This window comes from Scomber japonicus, chromosome 16 (genome assembly GCF_027409825.1).
Source record: "Scomber japonicus isolate fScoJap1 chromosome 16, fScoJap1.pri, whole genome shotgun sequence".
In the NCBI taxonomy this organism is placed as follows: domain Eukaryota; kingdom Metazoa; phylum Chordata; class Actinopteri; order Scombriformes; family Scombridae; genus Scomber; species Scomber japonicus.
In genome coordinates, this window is record NC_070593.1 from 26282288 (window position 1) to 26299549 (window position 17262).

At 37.6% G+C, this 17262-nt stretch overlaps 2 protein-coding genes and 7 non-coding genes across 9 annotated transcripts; 8 read left to right on the forward strand and 1 right to left on the reverse strand.

Annotated features, from left to right (window-relative positions):
- Positions 1 to 2519: 2519 nt before the first annotated feature.
- Positions 2520 to 7633, forward strand: ldah (lipid droplet associated hydrolase). Its single transcript, XM_053335529.1, has 7 exons — positions 2520 to 2566; positions 3195 to 3343; positions 4429 to 4563; positions 4737 to 4906; positions 5336 to 5576; positions 6590 to 6672; positions 6880 to 7633. Exons 2-7 carry the CDS (start codon positions 3205 to 3207, stop codon positions 7066 to 7068), a joined length of 957 nt encoding a protein of 318 aa, XP_053191504.1. The 5' UTR covers positions 2520 to 2566; positions 3195 to 3204; the 3' UTR covers positions 7069 to 7633.
- A 992-nt stretch (positions 7634 to 8625) lies between these two features.
- Positions 8626 to 10747, reverse strand: gdf7 (growth differentiation factor 7). The gene is made up of 2 exons (XM_053335211.1): positions 10534 to 10747; positions 8626 to 9584 (listed from the first exon to the last, which is right to left on the reverse strand). Exons 1-2 carry the CDS (start codon positions 10745 to 10747, stop codon positions 8626 to 8628), a joined length of 1173 nt encoding a protein of 390 aa, XP_053191186.1.
- A 1235-nt stretch (positions 10748 to 11982) lies between these two features.
- Positions 11983 to 12123, forward strand: LOC128376109 (U4 spliceosomal RNA). Its single transcript, XR_008323259.1, has one exon. It is a non-coding gene; the product is annotated as a U4 spliceosomal RNA (small nuclear RNA).
- Positions 12124 to 12827: 704 nt separating this feature from the next.
- LOC128376110 (U4 spliceosomal RNA) lies at positions 12828 to 12968 on the forward strand. Its single transcript, XR_008323260.1, has one exon. It is a non-coding gene; the product is annotated as a U4 spliceosomal RNA (small nuclear RNA).
- A 704-nt stretch (positions 12969 to 13672) lies between these two features.
- Positions 13673 to 13813, forward strand: LOC128376010 (U4 spliceosomal RNA). The gene has a single exon (XR_008323167.1). It is a non-coding gene; the product is annotated as a U4 spliceosomal RNA (small nuclear RNA).
- Positions 13814 to 14517: 704 nt separating this feature from the next.
- LOC128376011 (U4 spliceosomal RNA) lies at positions 14518 to 14658 on the forward strand. Its single transcript, XR_008323168.1, has one exon. It is a non-coding gene; the product is annotated as a U4 spliceosomal RNA (small nuclear RNA).
- A 704-nt stretch (positions 14659 to 15362) lies between these two features.
- On the forward strand, positions 15363 to 15503 carry LOC128376064 (U4 spliceosomal RNA). Its single transcript, XR_008323217.1, has one exon. It is a non-coding gene; the product is annotated as a U4 spliceosomal RNA (small nuclear RNA).
- A 704-nt stretch (positions 15504 to 16207) lies between these two features.
- LOC128376111 (U4 spliceosomal RNA) lies at positions 16208 to 16348 on the forward strand. The gene has a single exon (XR_008323261.1). It is a non-coding gene; the product is annotated as a U4 spliceosomal RNA (small nuclear RNA).
- A 704-nt stretch (positions 16349 to 17052) lies between these two features.
- Positions 17053 to 17193, forward strand: LOC128376061 (U4 spliceosomal RNA). Its single transcript, XR_008323214.1, has one exon. It is a non-coding gene; the product is annotated as a U4 spliceosomal RNA (small nuclear RNA).
- Positions 17194 to 17262: the final 69 nt, after the last annotated feature.

Sequence of the window (17262 nt, forward strand, 5' to 3'; positions counted from 1 at the left end):
ATCAAAGATAGCAGTATTACATCATAGCAATGTTTTCAGTATGAAGACAGTATGCTTGTTTTAAGAGTGACAGGGGAAATTATAGGTGTCTACAAAAGGGTATTATTAAGTTCTCTTTGTTCCATGTGGTGATACCACATAATCATGAGTCATTTTAAAATAAGCCCCATATTTTTATGAGCAAAATTTCAGGAATATCCTTTTTATCCCTATCAGGTGTGGACAGTAATCAGAGGCTGTCATGACTAAGCCCAGACAGAACAATAGTCATTGTACAATATGTGTACACCTCACATAGACAAACACTGTCCCAGTCTAATACCAGTGGATACATGTTTTTAGTCTCCACTTGCACTTATATTGGAAGAAATAAAAGGTTTATCAATACTGCTATTTTCAAGTGACTAGCTCGACCTGCTGTCTAGTAGTAATGATATCTTTTTTAAAAAGCAAATATTTAAATAATCATACAAATTTAGCAAATAAAGAGCACAATAAAAGAGAAAAGACGTTTGGGTTTAATCTTTGTGTTTGGGTCTCTCTCTCTCTCTCTCTCTCTTTCTCTCTCTCTCTCTCTCTCTCTCTCTCTCTCTCTCTCTCTCCCTCTCTCTCTTTCGCCACTCAACAGGTGTGTGTGTGTGTGTGTGTGTGTGTGTGTGTGTGTGTGTGTGTGTGTGTTTGTATATGTTTGTGTGTGTGCGTGTGTGTTGGGTTTGTTGGTAGATGTGAGGATGTGTTTCTTATGGGTAATAGTGGCAAAAACTACTGGCAATCATTTTGCTGATATTCATCACCTCTTTTGCAAAGTAACCTAAATGCTCTGAAAATAATCACTTGAGTCTAACTTTCCTTCACTTTAACTGCACACATTCCATGCTTGCAATAATTACAAAGAATGTATACAGAAAACATTCTTCCAATGCTCCAGTGACCTTTATTGTGAGTTAAAAGTCCACAGACACTGGCATATAGCGGTTATCAACACCTTCTGACTATATCCTATTAGTCAAAATGTCATGTTTTTTTCTCTCTCTAATCCCTGTTGAAGATCCTGCCTTTGTCACTGCCTTTTTGCACCTGTAGAAGTTCACCATCTGCTCTGACTTTCACTCTTCACTTCAAAACAGAAACCGGTCTCTGCTTCACAGGAACAGTGCAGTTATTTTGCAAAAGGTCAATCAAGTAACTCATATGAGACTCACGTCCAGGTCACCTGCTGTAGATCTGCTGTCATCCTCCTCCAGGGAAGAGGTGTTTTAAAAAAAAAAAAATCTAAAGTTATTTTCAGATGTTACTAAGGGGTACATTTGGATAGAGAAAACATGATTTGTATGGAATGCAAAATATAATTTTAAAAATGTCTTGTTTTGGGGAATCAAACACATTACTGTTTTTTTCTAATTCATTTAAAGCTCCCAAAGCTCTATTACCAGAGCTGATATCAGAACACTGACATAGTGAATATTGTATATGGACAACAATACCTTTTAGCCACCAATTTGGTTTGAATGTTGCATATTGGAACAAGCACTTTATAACAATGCATGTGGACCTGATCCTCCATTATATTATACTAAGTCAGCAGCAAAATAAGTAACACACCTATTACTATATTCCATTGCATTTTAGACCTATTACTTATATTACTATGAAGGAATACTACATCACTTCTTGTGGGGCAACCTTGGCTTGCATGTTTGAGGTTGTCATCAAGCTCTGCAGAAGCCTGATAATGACACATAAAGGACCAGGATCAAATCTTGTGTTCAGGGACATGCTTTTTAAGTCAGAATGTATAATACAATGTGAATTTGTTAGAAATTGTTTCAAACACTTGCTGATATTGGCAAAATGAAATGAATGACTGAATGGGAATGATTCAACAAAGTTTTTGATCAAGACAATGATGTCCCAGTGTCTTATTACAGGTGTATGTAACTATAGCAGTGTTATTATTAGACCTAATATACATTCAAAATAACAATGGTTGGTTATACATTTCACTAAGTATAAGGTGAACTTGTTTAGTCTTACTTTAAATAAAAGGGTGTTTTATGGTATGTTCCACGATTGCGCATTGTTGCCATATAGCAACAATTTAAAACTACTCCCCATTCAAGGTTTTTTTAAATTTTCAAATATTACAATAATTTGAGCAATTTTAAGTAATAAAAACACATTAAAACTATTTTAACATGTTCCATTATTAATTAAAGCAATACAAGGTTGTTTTTTTATGTATTCCATAAGGGGGACTCAGCCAACCAGAGCAAGGGAGCAGAGCGTAACTTCTACTATATGTCCTTTTATTATTTATTCTTCCATCAGCTTCCCTTCACTTGTGTCTATATATATACATATATATATATATGTATATATATAGACTGTATATAAGAAAGGTCTATCCACACTCCACAGTGATAGAGGGCAGCACTGCGGCTCTGAGGCGTCATCTCGTCGCACCAATCACAATCCAGCACTAAGTGATCAGGAAGTCCTCGCTCTGAGCGAACAGACGCTACAGATGGAGAAGACGTCGTATTCACTTTTTAAATCTTTCTAAGAGGTAAAAACACATATTTGTTTCATACGATGCTTGGTAGATACAGTGGATAATCCTGCTGCTACCATTTAAGTTGACATTATTCAGTATCTTGTGTTTTAATGAATCTAAACGATTCCCTTTAAATACTCCTCTAATACCAAACTCCGTTTACAATATATTCATTTTAAGTAGAATCATATCGACTGAGATGCATACCCCCAAATTAGAGTCCAATACAAATAAATTATATTATTTAGCTTGAATTCTTCAGTTCGGCGACAAGAAATTAACATTAATTGTTTTAATTACTTTAATTGACCTGACCATAGTAAGCTATGTGTTAGCCTCCTCTCTGTGTTGTCTCTGTCATTTTAAAGCTGTAGCTTACAGGCTATACTGGTGAAAATTTGAAGTGGTTTAAATGGTTTAAATGTGTGGGGCTCTTCATAGAATATGACAGCACAAACACACCACATGCACAGTTCAGTGTTTAGCCTTTGACGTGGATGAAGTGCATCACCTTTGGACCCTGCTGGCACACTGTAACATACCAGCTATTTTAGCCAGCTGTAATAATCATTATTTCAGTGTGCATAAAACTGACTTTTACAAATCAAATGATAATTTCCTTTTGATTTCCCCTCTTTAGAGCTGTTGAGATGGAGAACATGGGGACAGACTGCAGGGATAAACCACAAACTGACTTCATCTACTGTTGTGGAGCCATCACAGAGGTTCTTAAATTTGGTTCCTGTCAGTTACACTCTGGACATAAAGTGCTTTTTCTCATCATTCCTGGTGAGTTGGACTGATGTTCGGTATTAATTACCATATAACTTCCCTCTTCATGGCCAGTTTTTGTTAATGGTCATTTATCCATTATGTGAGAGATGAAGGTTACATATGTGTAGATTGCTTGTTAGTTCACAGTCATTGACAGATTTGTGCTCTTATGCTGCAAATGGAGAAAGGACAAAAAGTTGAGTGAGATGAGTGAGACCCAAGAAACCATTACTGTATATAGTCTCACGTGGTCATAGTGTAGTGTAGATTGTATTTGCTTAGACTTTCTGAAAGTACGCAACACTGTTCTTTCTAAATCCATGCAGGTGTATAACATGAGATGGGACATATCACAGCAAAAACAGCTTAGTTGTGTTCAGGTGCATTAAAAAAATAAAAGCTTTCATCTGTTTTCATCAGTGATAGAACCTTGATATAAAGTCAAATAACAGGCAGTCCTATACATGACTTCTCTACTCCACATTGCACTTCAAATCATGGTGCCATTACTTTAGTATGGCTTTGCAGATTGAGTTCAATACACTGGAGATTAATGATGATTAATTGGCAGCATAAATTACAATGATAGCTTGATTAGTCGATCAATAGAACATGAACCATCAATCGTTTCAATAAGTGAGTCATTGTTTTCAGCCAATTTTTAAGGAAAAAAATGCCAGTTTCAGTACACCGTCATTGATAGATTGATTTCTTTTTCACTTTAAAATCTGTGCAATATCAATATCAAACTCAGGTATATTATTATTCTGACAACACCATGCTTGTGTACTTATGATTTATTGTTCTTTATTCTTCTTATTGATGCTTTTTCTATTTCTGCTATCCACTTGCTGCTGCAATAATGTAAATTTCCCCACTGTGGGACTAATAAAGGAATCTTATCTTATCTTATCACCCACTCCTTTCAACTGCAGTTAATGTGGGATGTCACTATTTTTGAAAAAGCCTGAAAACTGGAGAAACAAGCTTGCATGCAGAAGTTATTTGGAAGAATTTAGGTTTTGGAGCAGTGTCCTTACCTTTGGCTTTGTGGTGAAATACAATATCTTTCTTAACTCGTGTTTTTCTCTTTCACACAGGTAACCCAGGTGTAGTGGGCTTCTACAGAACCTTCATGCAAACACTTCATAGTATGTTTGGCTACCGTTACCCTGTTTGGGCCGTAAGCCACGCGGGTCACTGTTCACCCCCAGACTCCATGGACATGGTGGAAGGTACAGCTTATTATCATATCTGTACACTTTAGTTTAATAATGATATAAACTGGAGAACAGCTTGCCTTCCAATACAACAGACCAGAACACGTCATTCAAAACATTTTACTATGGTAGGTCCAAACATACAACTGACACCACTAATGTACATTTTTAAAAATTATATTGTTCAGATGCTTCCTCGGCTACAGACAGGGACGTGTTTGGTTTGAACGGGCAAATTGAACACAAGCTGGCATTCCTCAGGGAACATGTTCCTAGAGACACAAACCTGGTGCTGGTGGGACACTCCATCGGCTGCTACATTATTTTGGACATGATGAAGAGAGACCCTGAACTCAAGGCAAGTCACGATCCAGGATTTCCTTTTTCGGGGAAATGCTCAGTGTTTTTGAGGGGGGACAGCATTCATCAGAGTTAGGGTTAGGCTAACACTGGTCCAAATCTCAAGTTTTATGATTTCGTGGTTTCTTTCCTTTATTACTATTTTGTTTCTATTACACCGACTCACCCTGCTGTTCACACCTTACACTGTAAAAACGTCCCCTTCTGTCTGGCCGTCATGCAAAAAAAAAAGTAGATTAAGTTACATGAAAAATTCCCTTTTTATATTTGGGGGATTTCCACTATTTACAAGTTCTTATCTCATAGTGAATCCTTCACCTCCTGTGATGCGTCTACTCTCTAATGAGTTTTTTTTTATGACCTCTGTTAACCCACGACATGCTGAGAATGTGCTTTGTAACCTCTTTGTGTTTTTTTTTTTGGACAGGTTTTAAAGGCTGTTATGTTGTTCCCCACCATTGAGCGCATGGCCCAGACTCCACAGGGCAAAGTCATGACCCCTGTGCTGTGTCACATGCGTTATGTGGCCTACCTGCCCCTCTTCCTGCTCTCTCTGCTGCCAGAGGGATTCAAAAGCAGCTTGATTAAACTGGTGTTTGGTGGCATTCCCTCTCTGGACCACACTGTAGTGCAGCCTACTGTAAGCTTACTCAGTGGAGACAGTGCAGGTTGGTCTTTACTACTGTGATGCTTAATGTTCACCTTTTTTGAGAATGTGTTCAGATTCAGAGCTAATAATGAGTTTATTAATTGAAAGTAAATAGCCTATTTGTCTGCTACAACATACATACAGTATCTGCTTTGTATATCACAAGTTCTGTGTTCTTCTTTGAGGAAAAAAACATATTTCCGTACAGCCAATCTGAACATAAAACAGTAACGTGGTGTTCTATGCTACGCAAAAAAAAACCTGTCACATTGAGCCTGATAGCATCCTGATACACAAGAACCTCAAACTCCAAACAACCCACATTAGCTTTCCTGCTCTCCTTATCTAACTTAAAATATGAACACACATCTTGAAAAGTGGACCACTAATACCAGTAGCAGGCTAGTTAAATAATTAGCGGCTCAGTTGTAGCATATTAAACATTCTGTAAATGTCAGCTAGATGCTGATTTGGTTCTTACTCTTTAATACCACTGCTAACAACACATTGTCTGTCCATGACTTGTAGCCACAGCAGTGTGTTTACTTTATATCTGTTCTGTACTGTAACACCAGTAGCTTGCCAGCTGCTGTCATGAAACACAGACAGTGACATGCCCCTCCATGTTTTTTATTTTTTTAATTATTATTTAATTATTATTGTTTTATACATTATGTACTTTTACTCTGTGCTCCCTGTTCCCTTATTTTTATCTGCTTTGCTTGTTTTTTTCTTTCTGTAAAGCCCTTTGTAACATTGTTAAGAAAAGTGCCATGTAATTAAAGGCTATTATGAAATATTATTATTATTATTGTTACTTAAGATAAATTGCCTTTTTACAAAACATGTGCAGCATAGGCTGTAACTCAGACATTATGCCTATGCAGCTTCTAAACCAATAAAAACAACATTCCAAGTTTTTTGTTTCAAATATGAATTTCCTTTATAAAAACATAAAGTATTGTATATTTTAATATTTCTAGAAAATGTGAAACAAAGCGCTGACCAGTGTGATTTTGTTTCTATTTGCAGCCAATGCTATGTACATGGGGGGTCAGGAAATGAGGAAAGTTCTGGAAAGAGACAACATAACCATCAAGAAAAACCTTGAAAAGGTAAGTAAACCTACCAGTGTCATCTCAGGAGCTACTACTCAATATTTAATAACATATGACATGATATTTAAAAATATTTTACTTGAATTATCAGATTAGGGTTCACTTGTAAATATTCTTATCAGCTGTTATTTTCCATGGAGTATAACCATTGAAATCAACACCAGTGAATGTTTCAGTAATCAGTGTGTCTGTTTAACATTTCAGCTTATATTTTATTATGGAGCTACAGACCACTGGTGTCCTGTACAGTATTATCATGAAATCAAACAGGACTTCCCAAGAGGAGATTTCAGATTGTGTGAAAACGGGTTCCGCCACGCCTTTGTCCTGGATGCAGGGAGACAAGTCGCCAAAATGGTGGTGGAATGGATCCGAGGAGTTTTGAGGACATGAGTTCTTTATCCTCTGTTTCCATCCTCTGCTCTTCCTGTCCAAGAAGAACATGATGTCCTGACCGATCAGCAAGGTTCAGTGGGCCAAAGTGAGAAGGCTTTTTCTTTCAGAAAAAATCATGAAAATGAAAGCCACATGCTGGAAAAATATGAGATATTATTTTAATATATTTTATTTATATGATTCTATACTTTTATTCCAAATTTGTACACTAATATCTAACCTAACGCTGACATGACAATTGATATAAAGTACTTTTACTCAGAAGTGATATCCACTTAAACTAACAAACAAGTGCAAATATGCAATGTGCAAAAGATTCATTGAAGATGATTATGCTGGACGAACCAAGAATAATCTCATTTTTCAAGAAATATTTCAATTTATTTTCCTACAAATAGGAAACTGATGGACAAATATGATGTCTGATACTTTTACTTATACTTTGGGTTATGCACTGAAACCTGAAATGAACAAAACTAAATGGACTAACTTGGATTTGAAGCACAGACATTGTAACCACTCTGCTGAACAAGAAATGATGAGAGATATAATAAATAACAGAGACTTGTTGTAGCCTGTGTATCTATATCTGTATCTATGTGTGTGTGTGTGTGTGTGTGTGTGTGTACGTGTACCTGTATACAGTCACCGCCCACTTTATTAGGTACTCCTGTGCAATATAATTCAATCCAATTCAACAGCTCTGCTGTAAATTCTACTTTTTTGAAGTTTATACATTTTCAGTTTTTGTTAACATTGTCACAAAAGTGATAATAATTCTACTTAATGTGTATTACTGAGGTTGTACTAAATGGTGGTGGTGTACTGGATTGCATTATATTGACTGGTGTTCCTAATATTTTGCCCCCCTCATGTATGTTAATGGAGTGGACAAAATATCAGGAACACCATTCAATATAATGCACCCTAATACAGCACCATGACATAAAACAGAATTATCACCTTTCTAACAATGTTAACAAAGACTTCATACATGTAGAATCTATAGCAGAGTTGTTGTATTGGATTGCATTAGAATGCACAGGTGTACCTAATAAAGAAGCCAGTGAGTGTATTTGTGTGTCTACATATGTAGACATGAAAATTAAAAAATGGCAGTTGATAACACTCATTTCTATCCTACCTGACAAGCACACATTTAGTATTATTTATATCTTTATTATATATTACATATATCTGTAACCATATATATTTCAAACTTAAAAATGACTAAAATACATACAAAACATACATGAATATGAACCTAAGTTGTCAATACAAATTCAGATTTACTAATATTTTCAAAGTACATTAATACATAAACTACATTAAAATAATTTATAGCACATTACCATGTGAATCTTCATATAACACATGTTGAACATGACCCATTAGGTTTGCTTGACTCCATTCTATAAAGGGGATACATTTGATCATTTCTTTGTGAGGACAGCAGCCATGCAGAGACAGCTGTGAATTTGGTGACAAAATAAAGTGCACAAGAACAACTTAAGATAAGCTATGATCATTTGTCAGATCCTGTTCTAGTTTGTGCTACCGGCATCCACAGCTCTCCACCACCATGTCCTCATACTGCTTATAGACCACATTGTTGCCTGCGTCGATGTACAGAATGCTGATGGGACTGAGCTTGGAGGGGACGCAGCAGCTGGGTGGACTGATGTCTGGATCCATGGAGTTCATGAGTGTTTGGATGACGGCATGGTTGGTGGGCTCCAGGTGGGAGCGCAGTGGGAAATCACACACCCCCTCACAGTGGTGCGCCTCGTAGTCCAAGGGGGCGATGATCCAGTCGTCCCAGCCCAGATCTTTGAAGTTCACACTGAGGGGTTTACGGCTGCAGCGGATCCTCCTACGACCGCTTTTCCCTCCAGTACCACTACCAGCAGCTGCTCCTCGCCCTGTTCCACCAAATGATCGTTTGGACAAGGCCCTCTGACGCTGCCCTCTGTGCTTCTTTTCATGTTTTGGAGTCAGTTTGAAAGGCTTGGGGAGTCTAAATCCACCTTCATCACTCTTTATCTTCTCTATTACATAATCTCTGAATAGACTGTCACTTGCATCAGCATGTGAGAAAACTGCCAGCAAAGCTTTTTCCTGCGCAAGCCGAGCATGACGACCCAGTCCCAGGAGCAGTGGGTCAGTCACCTCGTTGGTCTGTTCAGACAAAGCCAGGAGATGGAAGCAGGCCTGCGGTGGTTCTGTAGGACTCCTCTGACGGGCCTTCATGCTGGACCATACATCAAACACCTCCCACCTGGGGAGACCGCCATCCAAAACCTCCACAGTTCGGGAATCCAAAAGCTGTCTGTCAGAGGGAGAGCAGGAGTACAGACGGATGTTGTACAGATTTCCTCCAGTGGTCAGGGCAGTCAGGAGGTCTGCTGCAGGTTTCCGGAGAATTCTCAGCTCTGCCTCCACCAGCTCATCTATCCTGGGCAGACTGGACAAGTCAAAGATGTAACGCTGACCGCTCTCCCAAGATGGCTGGTCTGTAGATGAGATGGGGAACATAGAAGGTTTTAGAAATACTAAGGTCAGGAAAATCCCCAGAATACCTCAACGCAACTCATTAGTCAACAGAAAAAAAATATTAAAAATTACTATTAAATTAATCACCAACTATTTTGATAATCACTTTGAGAACACTTCCAAAATTATCTGATTCCAGCTTCTTAAATGTGATAAGAATAATAATAATAACAATTATTATTATCATCATCATTATTATTGTTATTGTTATTATTATATTGTTGTTATTATTAAAATCATTTTCTGATTGCTTTTTGTCCTATATGACAGTAAATTCAATATTTTTCGGTTGTGGACAAACACAACATTTGAACATTTGGGAAACAGTGATCTACATCTTTCACCATTTTCTGACAAAGAACTAATCAATTATAATGGAGTAGCTAAGTAATCGGCAATAAAAATAATTGTTAGTTACAACTGATTCATTAATAACTGCCTTTTTTTGTCCAATATGATGAGCTAGACCCTGCTTCAAATTTATATATACAAATATATATAAATATATAGCTACAACATATATTTCAGTGGTTCCCAACTCCTTCCAACCCTTTAAAGCCAAGTCTCACCTAACGCCTCCTTCTCACAGATTGCATGTTTATGAGTATTAAGCCGTTAAACAGTTGGGATCCATTCTCAGATCTTATCAAATGATTATTATTTACCTACTGTAAAAGGATAGCTGTTTTTAATTACATGTTGCCCATATTTCAATTCTTTATCATTGATACCTAAGATACTGTATATTTCTAAATAATATGCATGATAAACATTTTTTCTTTTTAGATTAAAAAAGTGAGATAGTGTCAGTGGCAGATGTTGACTGTTATCATAACTTTCTCCATAACTTACACCAAAAACAATGATTAAAAAACTTAAAGGAAATCATGTAGGGAAATATCCTCTAACCTTTTCCTTGGTCCACAAAACTCGTCACAGTGTTTGCAAATGCCACACCACGTGAAATATGAAAGTCTCTTGGTTGAAGTTTGGAGAGGGTTCTGTATAAAAACAGCATGTAGTCGTGGAGAACCATAGTGCCATTCTTCGACTGCTCTTCCCTCCTTAAGCTGGTGTCAGTGCGCCGTAGTGAACCGGACCGCGGGGCTGCTGTCCAACCCATCCAGACACAAAGCGCAAACCACAGCAGAGACGTAACAGCCCGATCCATCTGATGTCAAGAGGCAGAGTGAAATAAAAAAAAAGCTACAGGTGGAGTTCTGAACTTGAAAAAAGAAGCCGATTTGGATCGTTATTCATTGGTTGATGGGAGTTCATCATCCTGAACTTCATGTAGTCTACCTGTTGAGCCGCTATAGCGCCCCCCCCCTAGAGGAAAGGTTAATAATGGGAGCCGACTATCAGTGTGTTGCTGACTGTATGGTCCTGGGTCACTCTGATTGAAGAGTTAACAAGTATAGGCTACACATACATCACGATAAGTATTAATATATCCAATCCACACATCTGATCTAATGTCATATATTTGATTTAAGAATACTTACTTGACACATAATTGCATGGATGTCCGTGAACAAGGGTAAATTTTACTGAGGGGTGATGATTCTCAAATTTCTACGTCCAACTGTTACAATCATTTGTTAAACCTGGAAACATTTGTGATCTGTAACTATATTTCTTTTGCGAAACGAGCATTTGACTTAAAAATACAAAACATGTCAATTGGGATAACATTATCTCAGACTCAGGTATTAGGTTATCCAAGGTTTCTCAAATTTCTCCATCCGACTGGGATTGGATCTACATGGAAAAGGCGGGGTTTGTGATCTATCTAGCCAATCAGGTGCAATGTCAACATGGCATTCATCAAACACTTTGAGAACTGCAACACGTATATTGTGAGCGGTCTTTGTAATCAATAAGCCAATGAGATGCGACATTCACTCATTCATTTCTGAGAATTGCATCACGTTGGACCACAGTCTTGGAAAACTAGATCGAACCAACCCAACCATGGTACTCCTGGGCATATTATCTCAAAATGAAGATTGTAGTACTCGCAAAAGTTTCTGAAATTTGCCAGTGACAATGATTTGTGAAACCGGGAAAAGGCAACATCTGCGATCTCTATATTTCTTTTGTGAAACGAGCATTTGACTTAAAAATACAAAACATGTCAATTGGGATAACATTATCTCAGGTATAAGGTTATCCAAAGTTTCTCAAATTTCTCCATTAGACTGGGATTGCACTTACATGGAAAAGGCGGGGTTTGTGATCTACTAGCCAATCAGGTGCATTCATCTAACACTGTACGGTCAGTACACTGTGAGAACTGCACCACGTATGTGGTGAGCATTAAACCACGTCCCTTTTAGACTCGTCACTAAACTAGATATCCTTTCGCAGAGGCAATTTCATAGTCTATGAAGTTCTACTGAGACGTGATTATTGCTGGTTGAAAACTTAACCCAATACCCCGCCTGGATGACTTGAAATATAGTCAGCTGTGGCAATTTTTGTCAGTCTCTCAAGAGACTATAAATTCTGTTTAAATATTAATGTTTATTTTGGTTCTTGTGCTTTCATGAATCCATCCAGTATTTTTAAAAATTGCCTTTAAATGTTTTTCTGAAATAAGTACACTCCAAGTATAGCCAAACATGGTTATCTTGAGAGTAAGATCGGTAGGTTGTCTAATGTTTCTTAAATTTCCCTAGCATCCCATCTTTACAGTCGTGGAAAAAGCGGTCTTTGTAATCAATAAGCCAATGAGATGCGACATTCACTCGTTAATTTCTGAGAATTGCATCACGTTGGACCACAGTCTTGGAAAACTAGATCGAACCAACCCAACCATGGTACTCCTGGGCATATTATCTCAAAATGAAGATTGTAGTACTCGCAAAAGTTTCTGAAATTTGCCAGTGACAATGATTTGTGAAACCGGGAAAAGGCAACATCTGCGATCTCTATATTTCTTTTGTGAAACGAGCATTTGACTTAAAAATACAAAACATGTCAATTGGGATAACATTATCTCAGGTATAAGGTTATCCAAAGTTTCTCAAATTTCTCCATTAGACTGGGATTGCACTTACATGGAAAAGGCGGGGTTTGTGATCTACTAGCCAATCAGGTGCATTCATCTAACACTGTACGTTCAGTACACTGTGAGAACTGCACCACGTATGTGGTGAGCATTAAACCACGTCCCTTTTAGACTCGTCACTAAACTAGATATCCTTTCGCAGAGGCAATTTCATAGTCTATGAAGTTCTACTGAGACGTGATTATTGCTGGTTGAAAACTTAACCCAATACCCCGCCTGGATGACTTGAAATATAGTCAGCTGTGGCAATTTTTGTCAGTCTCTCAAGAGACTATAAATTCTGTTTAAATATTAATGTTTATTTTGGTTCTTGTGCTTTCATGAATTCATCCAGTATTTTTAAAAATTGCCTTTAAATGTTTTTCTGAAATAAGTACACTCCAAGTATAGCCAAACATGGTTATCTTGAGAGTAAGATCGGTAGGTTGTCTAATGTTTCTTAAATTTCCCTAGCATCCCATCTTTACAGTCGTGGAAAAAGCGGTCTTTGTAATCAATAAGCCAATGAGATGCGACATTCACTCGTTAATTTCTGAGAATTGCATCACGTTGGACCACAGTCTTGGAAAACTAGATCGAACCAACCCAACCATGGTACTCCTGGGCATATTATCTCAAAATGAAGATTGTAGTACTCGCAAAAGTTTCTGAAATTTGCCAGCGACAATGATTTGTGAAACCGGGAAAAGGCAACATCTGCGATCTCTATATTTCTTTTGTGAAACGAGCATTTGACTTAAAAATACAAAACATGTCAATTGGGATAACATTATCTCAGGTATAAGGTTATCCAAAGTTTCTCAAATTTCTCCATTAGACTGGGATTGCACTTACATGGAAAAGGCGGGGTTTGTGATCTACTAGCCAATCAGGTGCATTCATCTAACACTGTACGGTCAGTACACTGTGAGAACTGCACCACGTATGTGGTGAGCATTAAACCACGTCCCTTTTAGACTCGTCACTAAACTAGATATCCTTTCGCAGAGGCAATTTCATAGTCTATGAAGTTCTACTGAGACGTGATTGTTGCTGGTTGAAAACTTAACCCAATACCCCGCCTGGATGACTTGAAATATAGTCAGCTGTGGCAATTTTTGTCAGTCTCTCAAGAGACTATAAATTCTGTTTAAATATTAATGTTTATTTTGGTTCTTGTGCTTTCATGAATCCATCCAGTATTTTTAAAAATTGCCTTTAAATGTTTTTCTGAAATAAGTACACTCCAAGTATAGCCAAACATGGTTATCTTGAGAGTAAGATCGGTAGGTTGTCTAATGTTTCTTAAATTTCCCTAGCATCCCATCTTTACAGTCGTGGAAAAAGCGGTCTTTGTAATCAATAAGCCAATGAGATGCGACATTCACTCGTTAATTTCTGAGAATTGCATCACGTTGGACCACAGTCTTGGAAAACTAGATCGAACCAACCCAACCATGGTACTCCTGGGCATATTATCTCAAAATGAAGATTGTAGTACTCGCAAAAGTTTCTGAAATTTGCCAGTGACAATGATTTGTGAAACCGGGAAAAGGCAACATCTGCGATCTCTATATTTCTTTTGTGAAACGAGCATTTGACTTAAAAATACAAAACATGTCAATTGGGATAACATTATCTCAGGTATAAGGTTATCCAAAGTTTCTCAAATTTCTCCATTAGACTGGGATTGCACTTACATGGAAAAGGCGGGGTTTGTGATCTACTAGCCAATCAGGTGCATTCATCTAACACTGTACGGTCAGTACACTGTGAGAACTGCACCACGTATGTGGTGAGCATTAAACCACGTCCCTTTTAGACTCGTCACTAAACTAGATATCCTTTCGCAGAGGCAATTTCATAGTCTATGAAGTTCTACTGAGACGTGATTGTTGCTGGTTGAAAACTTAACCCAATACCCCGCCTGGATGACTTGAAATATAGTCAGCTGTGGCAATTTTTGTCAGTCTCTCAAGAGACTATAAATTCTGTTTAAATATTAATGTTTATTTTGGTTCTTGTGCTTTCATGAATCCATCCAGTATTTTTAAAAATTGCCTTTAAATGTTTTTCTGAAATAAGTACACTCCAAGTATAGCCAAACATGGTTATCTTGAGAGTAAGATCGGTAGGTTGTCTAATGTTTCTTAAATTTCCCTAGCATCCCATCTTTACAGTCGTGGAAAAAGCGGTCTTTGTAATCAATAAGCCAATGAGATGCGACATTCACTCGTTAATTTCTGAGAATTGCATCACGTTGGACCACAGTCTTGGAAAACTAGATCGAACCAACCCAACCATGGTACTCCTGGGCATATTATCTCAAAATGAAGATTGTAGTACTCGCAAAAGTTTCTGAAATTTGCCAGTGACAATGATTTGTGAAACCGGGAAAAGGCAACATCTGCGATCTCTATATTTCTTTTGTGAAACGAGCATTTGACTTAAAAATACAAAACATGTCAATTGGGTTAACATTATCTCAGGTATAAGGTTATCCAAAGTTTCTCAAATTTCTCCATTAGACTGGGATTGCACTTACATGGAAAAGGCGGGGTTTGTGATCTACTAGCCAATCAGGTGCATTCATCTAACACTGTACGGTCAGTACACTGTGAGAACTGCACCACGTATGTGGTGAGCATTAAACCACGTCCCTTTTAGACTCGTCACTAAACTAGATATCCTTTCGCAGAGGCAATTTCATAGTCTATGAAGTTCTACTGAGACGTGATCATTGCTGGTTGAAAACTTAACCCAATACCCCGCCTGGATGACTTGAAATATAGTCAGCTGTGGCAATTTTTGTCAGTCTCTCAAGCGACTATAAATTCTGTTTAAATATTAATGTTTATTTTGGTTCTTGTGCTTTCATGAATCCATCCAGTATTTTTAAAAATTGCCTTTAAATGTTTTTCTGAAATAAGTACACTCCAAGTATAGCCAAACATGGTTATCTTGAGAGTAAGATCGGTAGGTTGTCTAATGTTTCTTAAATTTCCCTAGCATCCCATCTTTACAGTCGTGGAAAAAGCGGTCTTTGTAATCAATAAGCCAATGAGATGCGACATTCACTCGTTAATTTCTGAGAATTGCATCACGTTGGACCACAGTCTTGGAAAACTAGATCGAACCAACCCAACCATGGTACTCCTGGGCATATTATCTCAAAATGAAGATTGTAGTACTCGCAAAAGTTTCTGAAATTTGCCAGTGACAATGATTTGTGAAACCGGGAAAAGGCAACATCTGCGATCTCTATATTTCTTTTGTGAAACGAGCATTTGACTTAAAAATACAAAACATGTCAATTGGGATAACATTATCTCAGGTATAAGGTTATCCAAAGTTTCTCAAATTTCTCCATTAGACTGGGATTGCACTTACATGGAAAAGGCGGGGTTTGTGATCTACTAGCCAATCAGGTGCATTCATCTAACACTGTACGGTCAGTACACTGTGAGAACTGCACCACGTATGTGGTGAGCATTAAACCACGTCCCTTTTAGACTCGTCACTAAACTAGATATCCTTTCGCAGAGGCAATTTCATAGTCTATGAAGTTCTACTGAGACGTGATTATTGCTGGTTGAAAACTTAACCCAATACCCCGCCTGGATGACTTGAAATATAGTCAGCTGTGGCAATTTTTGTCAGTCTCTCAAGAGACTATACATTCTGTTTAAATATTAATGTTTATTTTGGTTCTTGTGCTTTCATGAATCCATCCAGTATTTTTAAAAATTGCCTTTAAATGTTTTTCTGAAATAAGTACACTCCAAGTATAGCCAAACATGGTTATCTTGAGAGTAAGATCGGTAGGTTGTCTAATGTTTCTTAAATTTCCCTAGCATCCCATCTTTACAGTCGTGGAAAAAGCGGTCTTTGTAATCAATAAGCCAATGAGATGCGACATTCACTCGTTAATTTCTGAGAATTGCATCACGTTGGACCACAGTCTTGGAAAACTAGATCGAACCAACCCAACCATGGTACTCCTGGGCATATTATCTCAAAATGAAGATTGTAGTACTCGCAAAAGTTTCTGAAATTTGCCAGTGACAATGATTTGTGAAACCGGGAAAAGGCAACATCTGCGATCTCTATATTTCTTTTGTGAAACGAGCATTTGACTTAAAAATACAAAACATGTCAATTGGGATAACATTATCTCAGGTATAAGGTTATCCAAAGTTTCTCAAATTTCTCCATTAGACTGGGATTGCACTTACATGGAAAAGGCAGGGTTTGTGATCTACTAGCCAATCAGGTGCATTCATCTAACACTGTACGTTCAGTACACTGTGAGAACTGCACCACGTATGTAGTGAGCATTAAACCACGTCCCTTTTTAACTCGTCACTAAACTAGATATCCTTTCGCAGAAGCAATTTCATAGTCTATGAAGTTCTACTGAGACGTGATTGTTGCTGGTTGAAAACTTAACCCAATACCCCGCCTGGATGACTTGAAATATAGTCAGCTGTGGCAATTTTTGTCAGTCTCTCAAGAGACTATACATTCTGTTTAAATATTAATGTTTATTTTGGTTCTTGTGCTTTCATGAATCCATCCAGTATTTT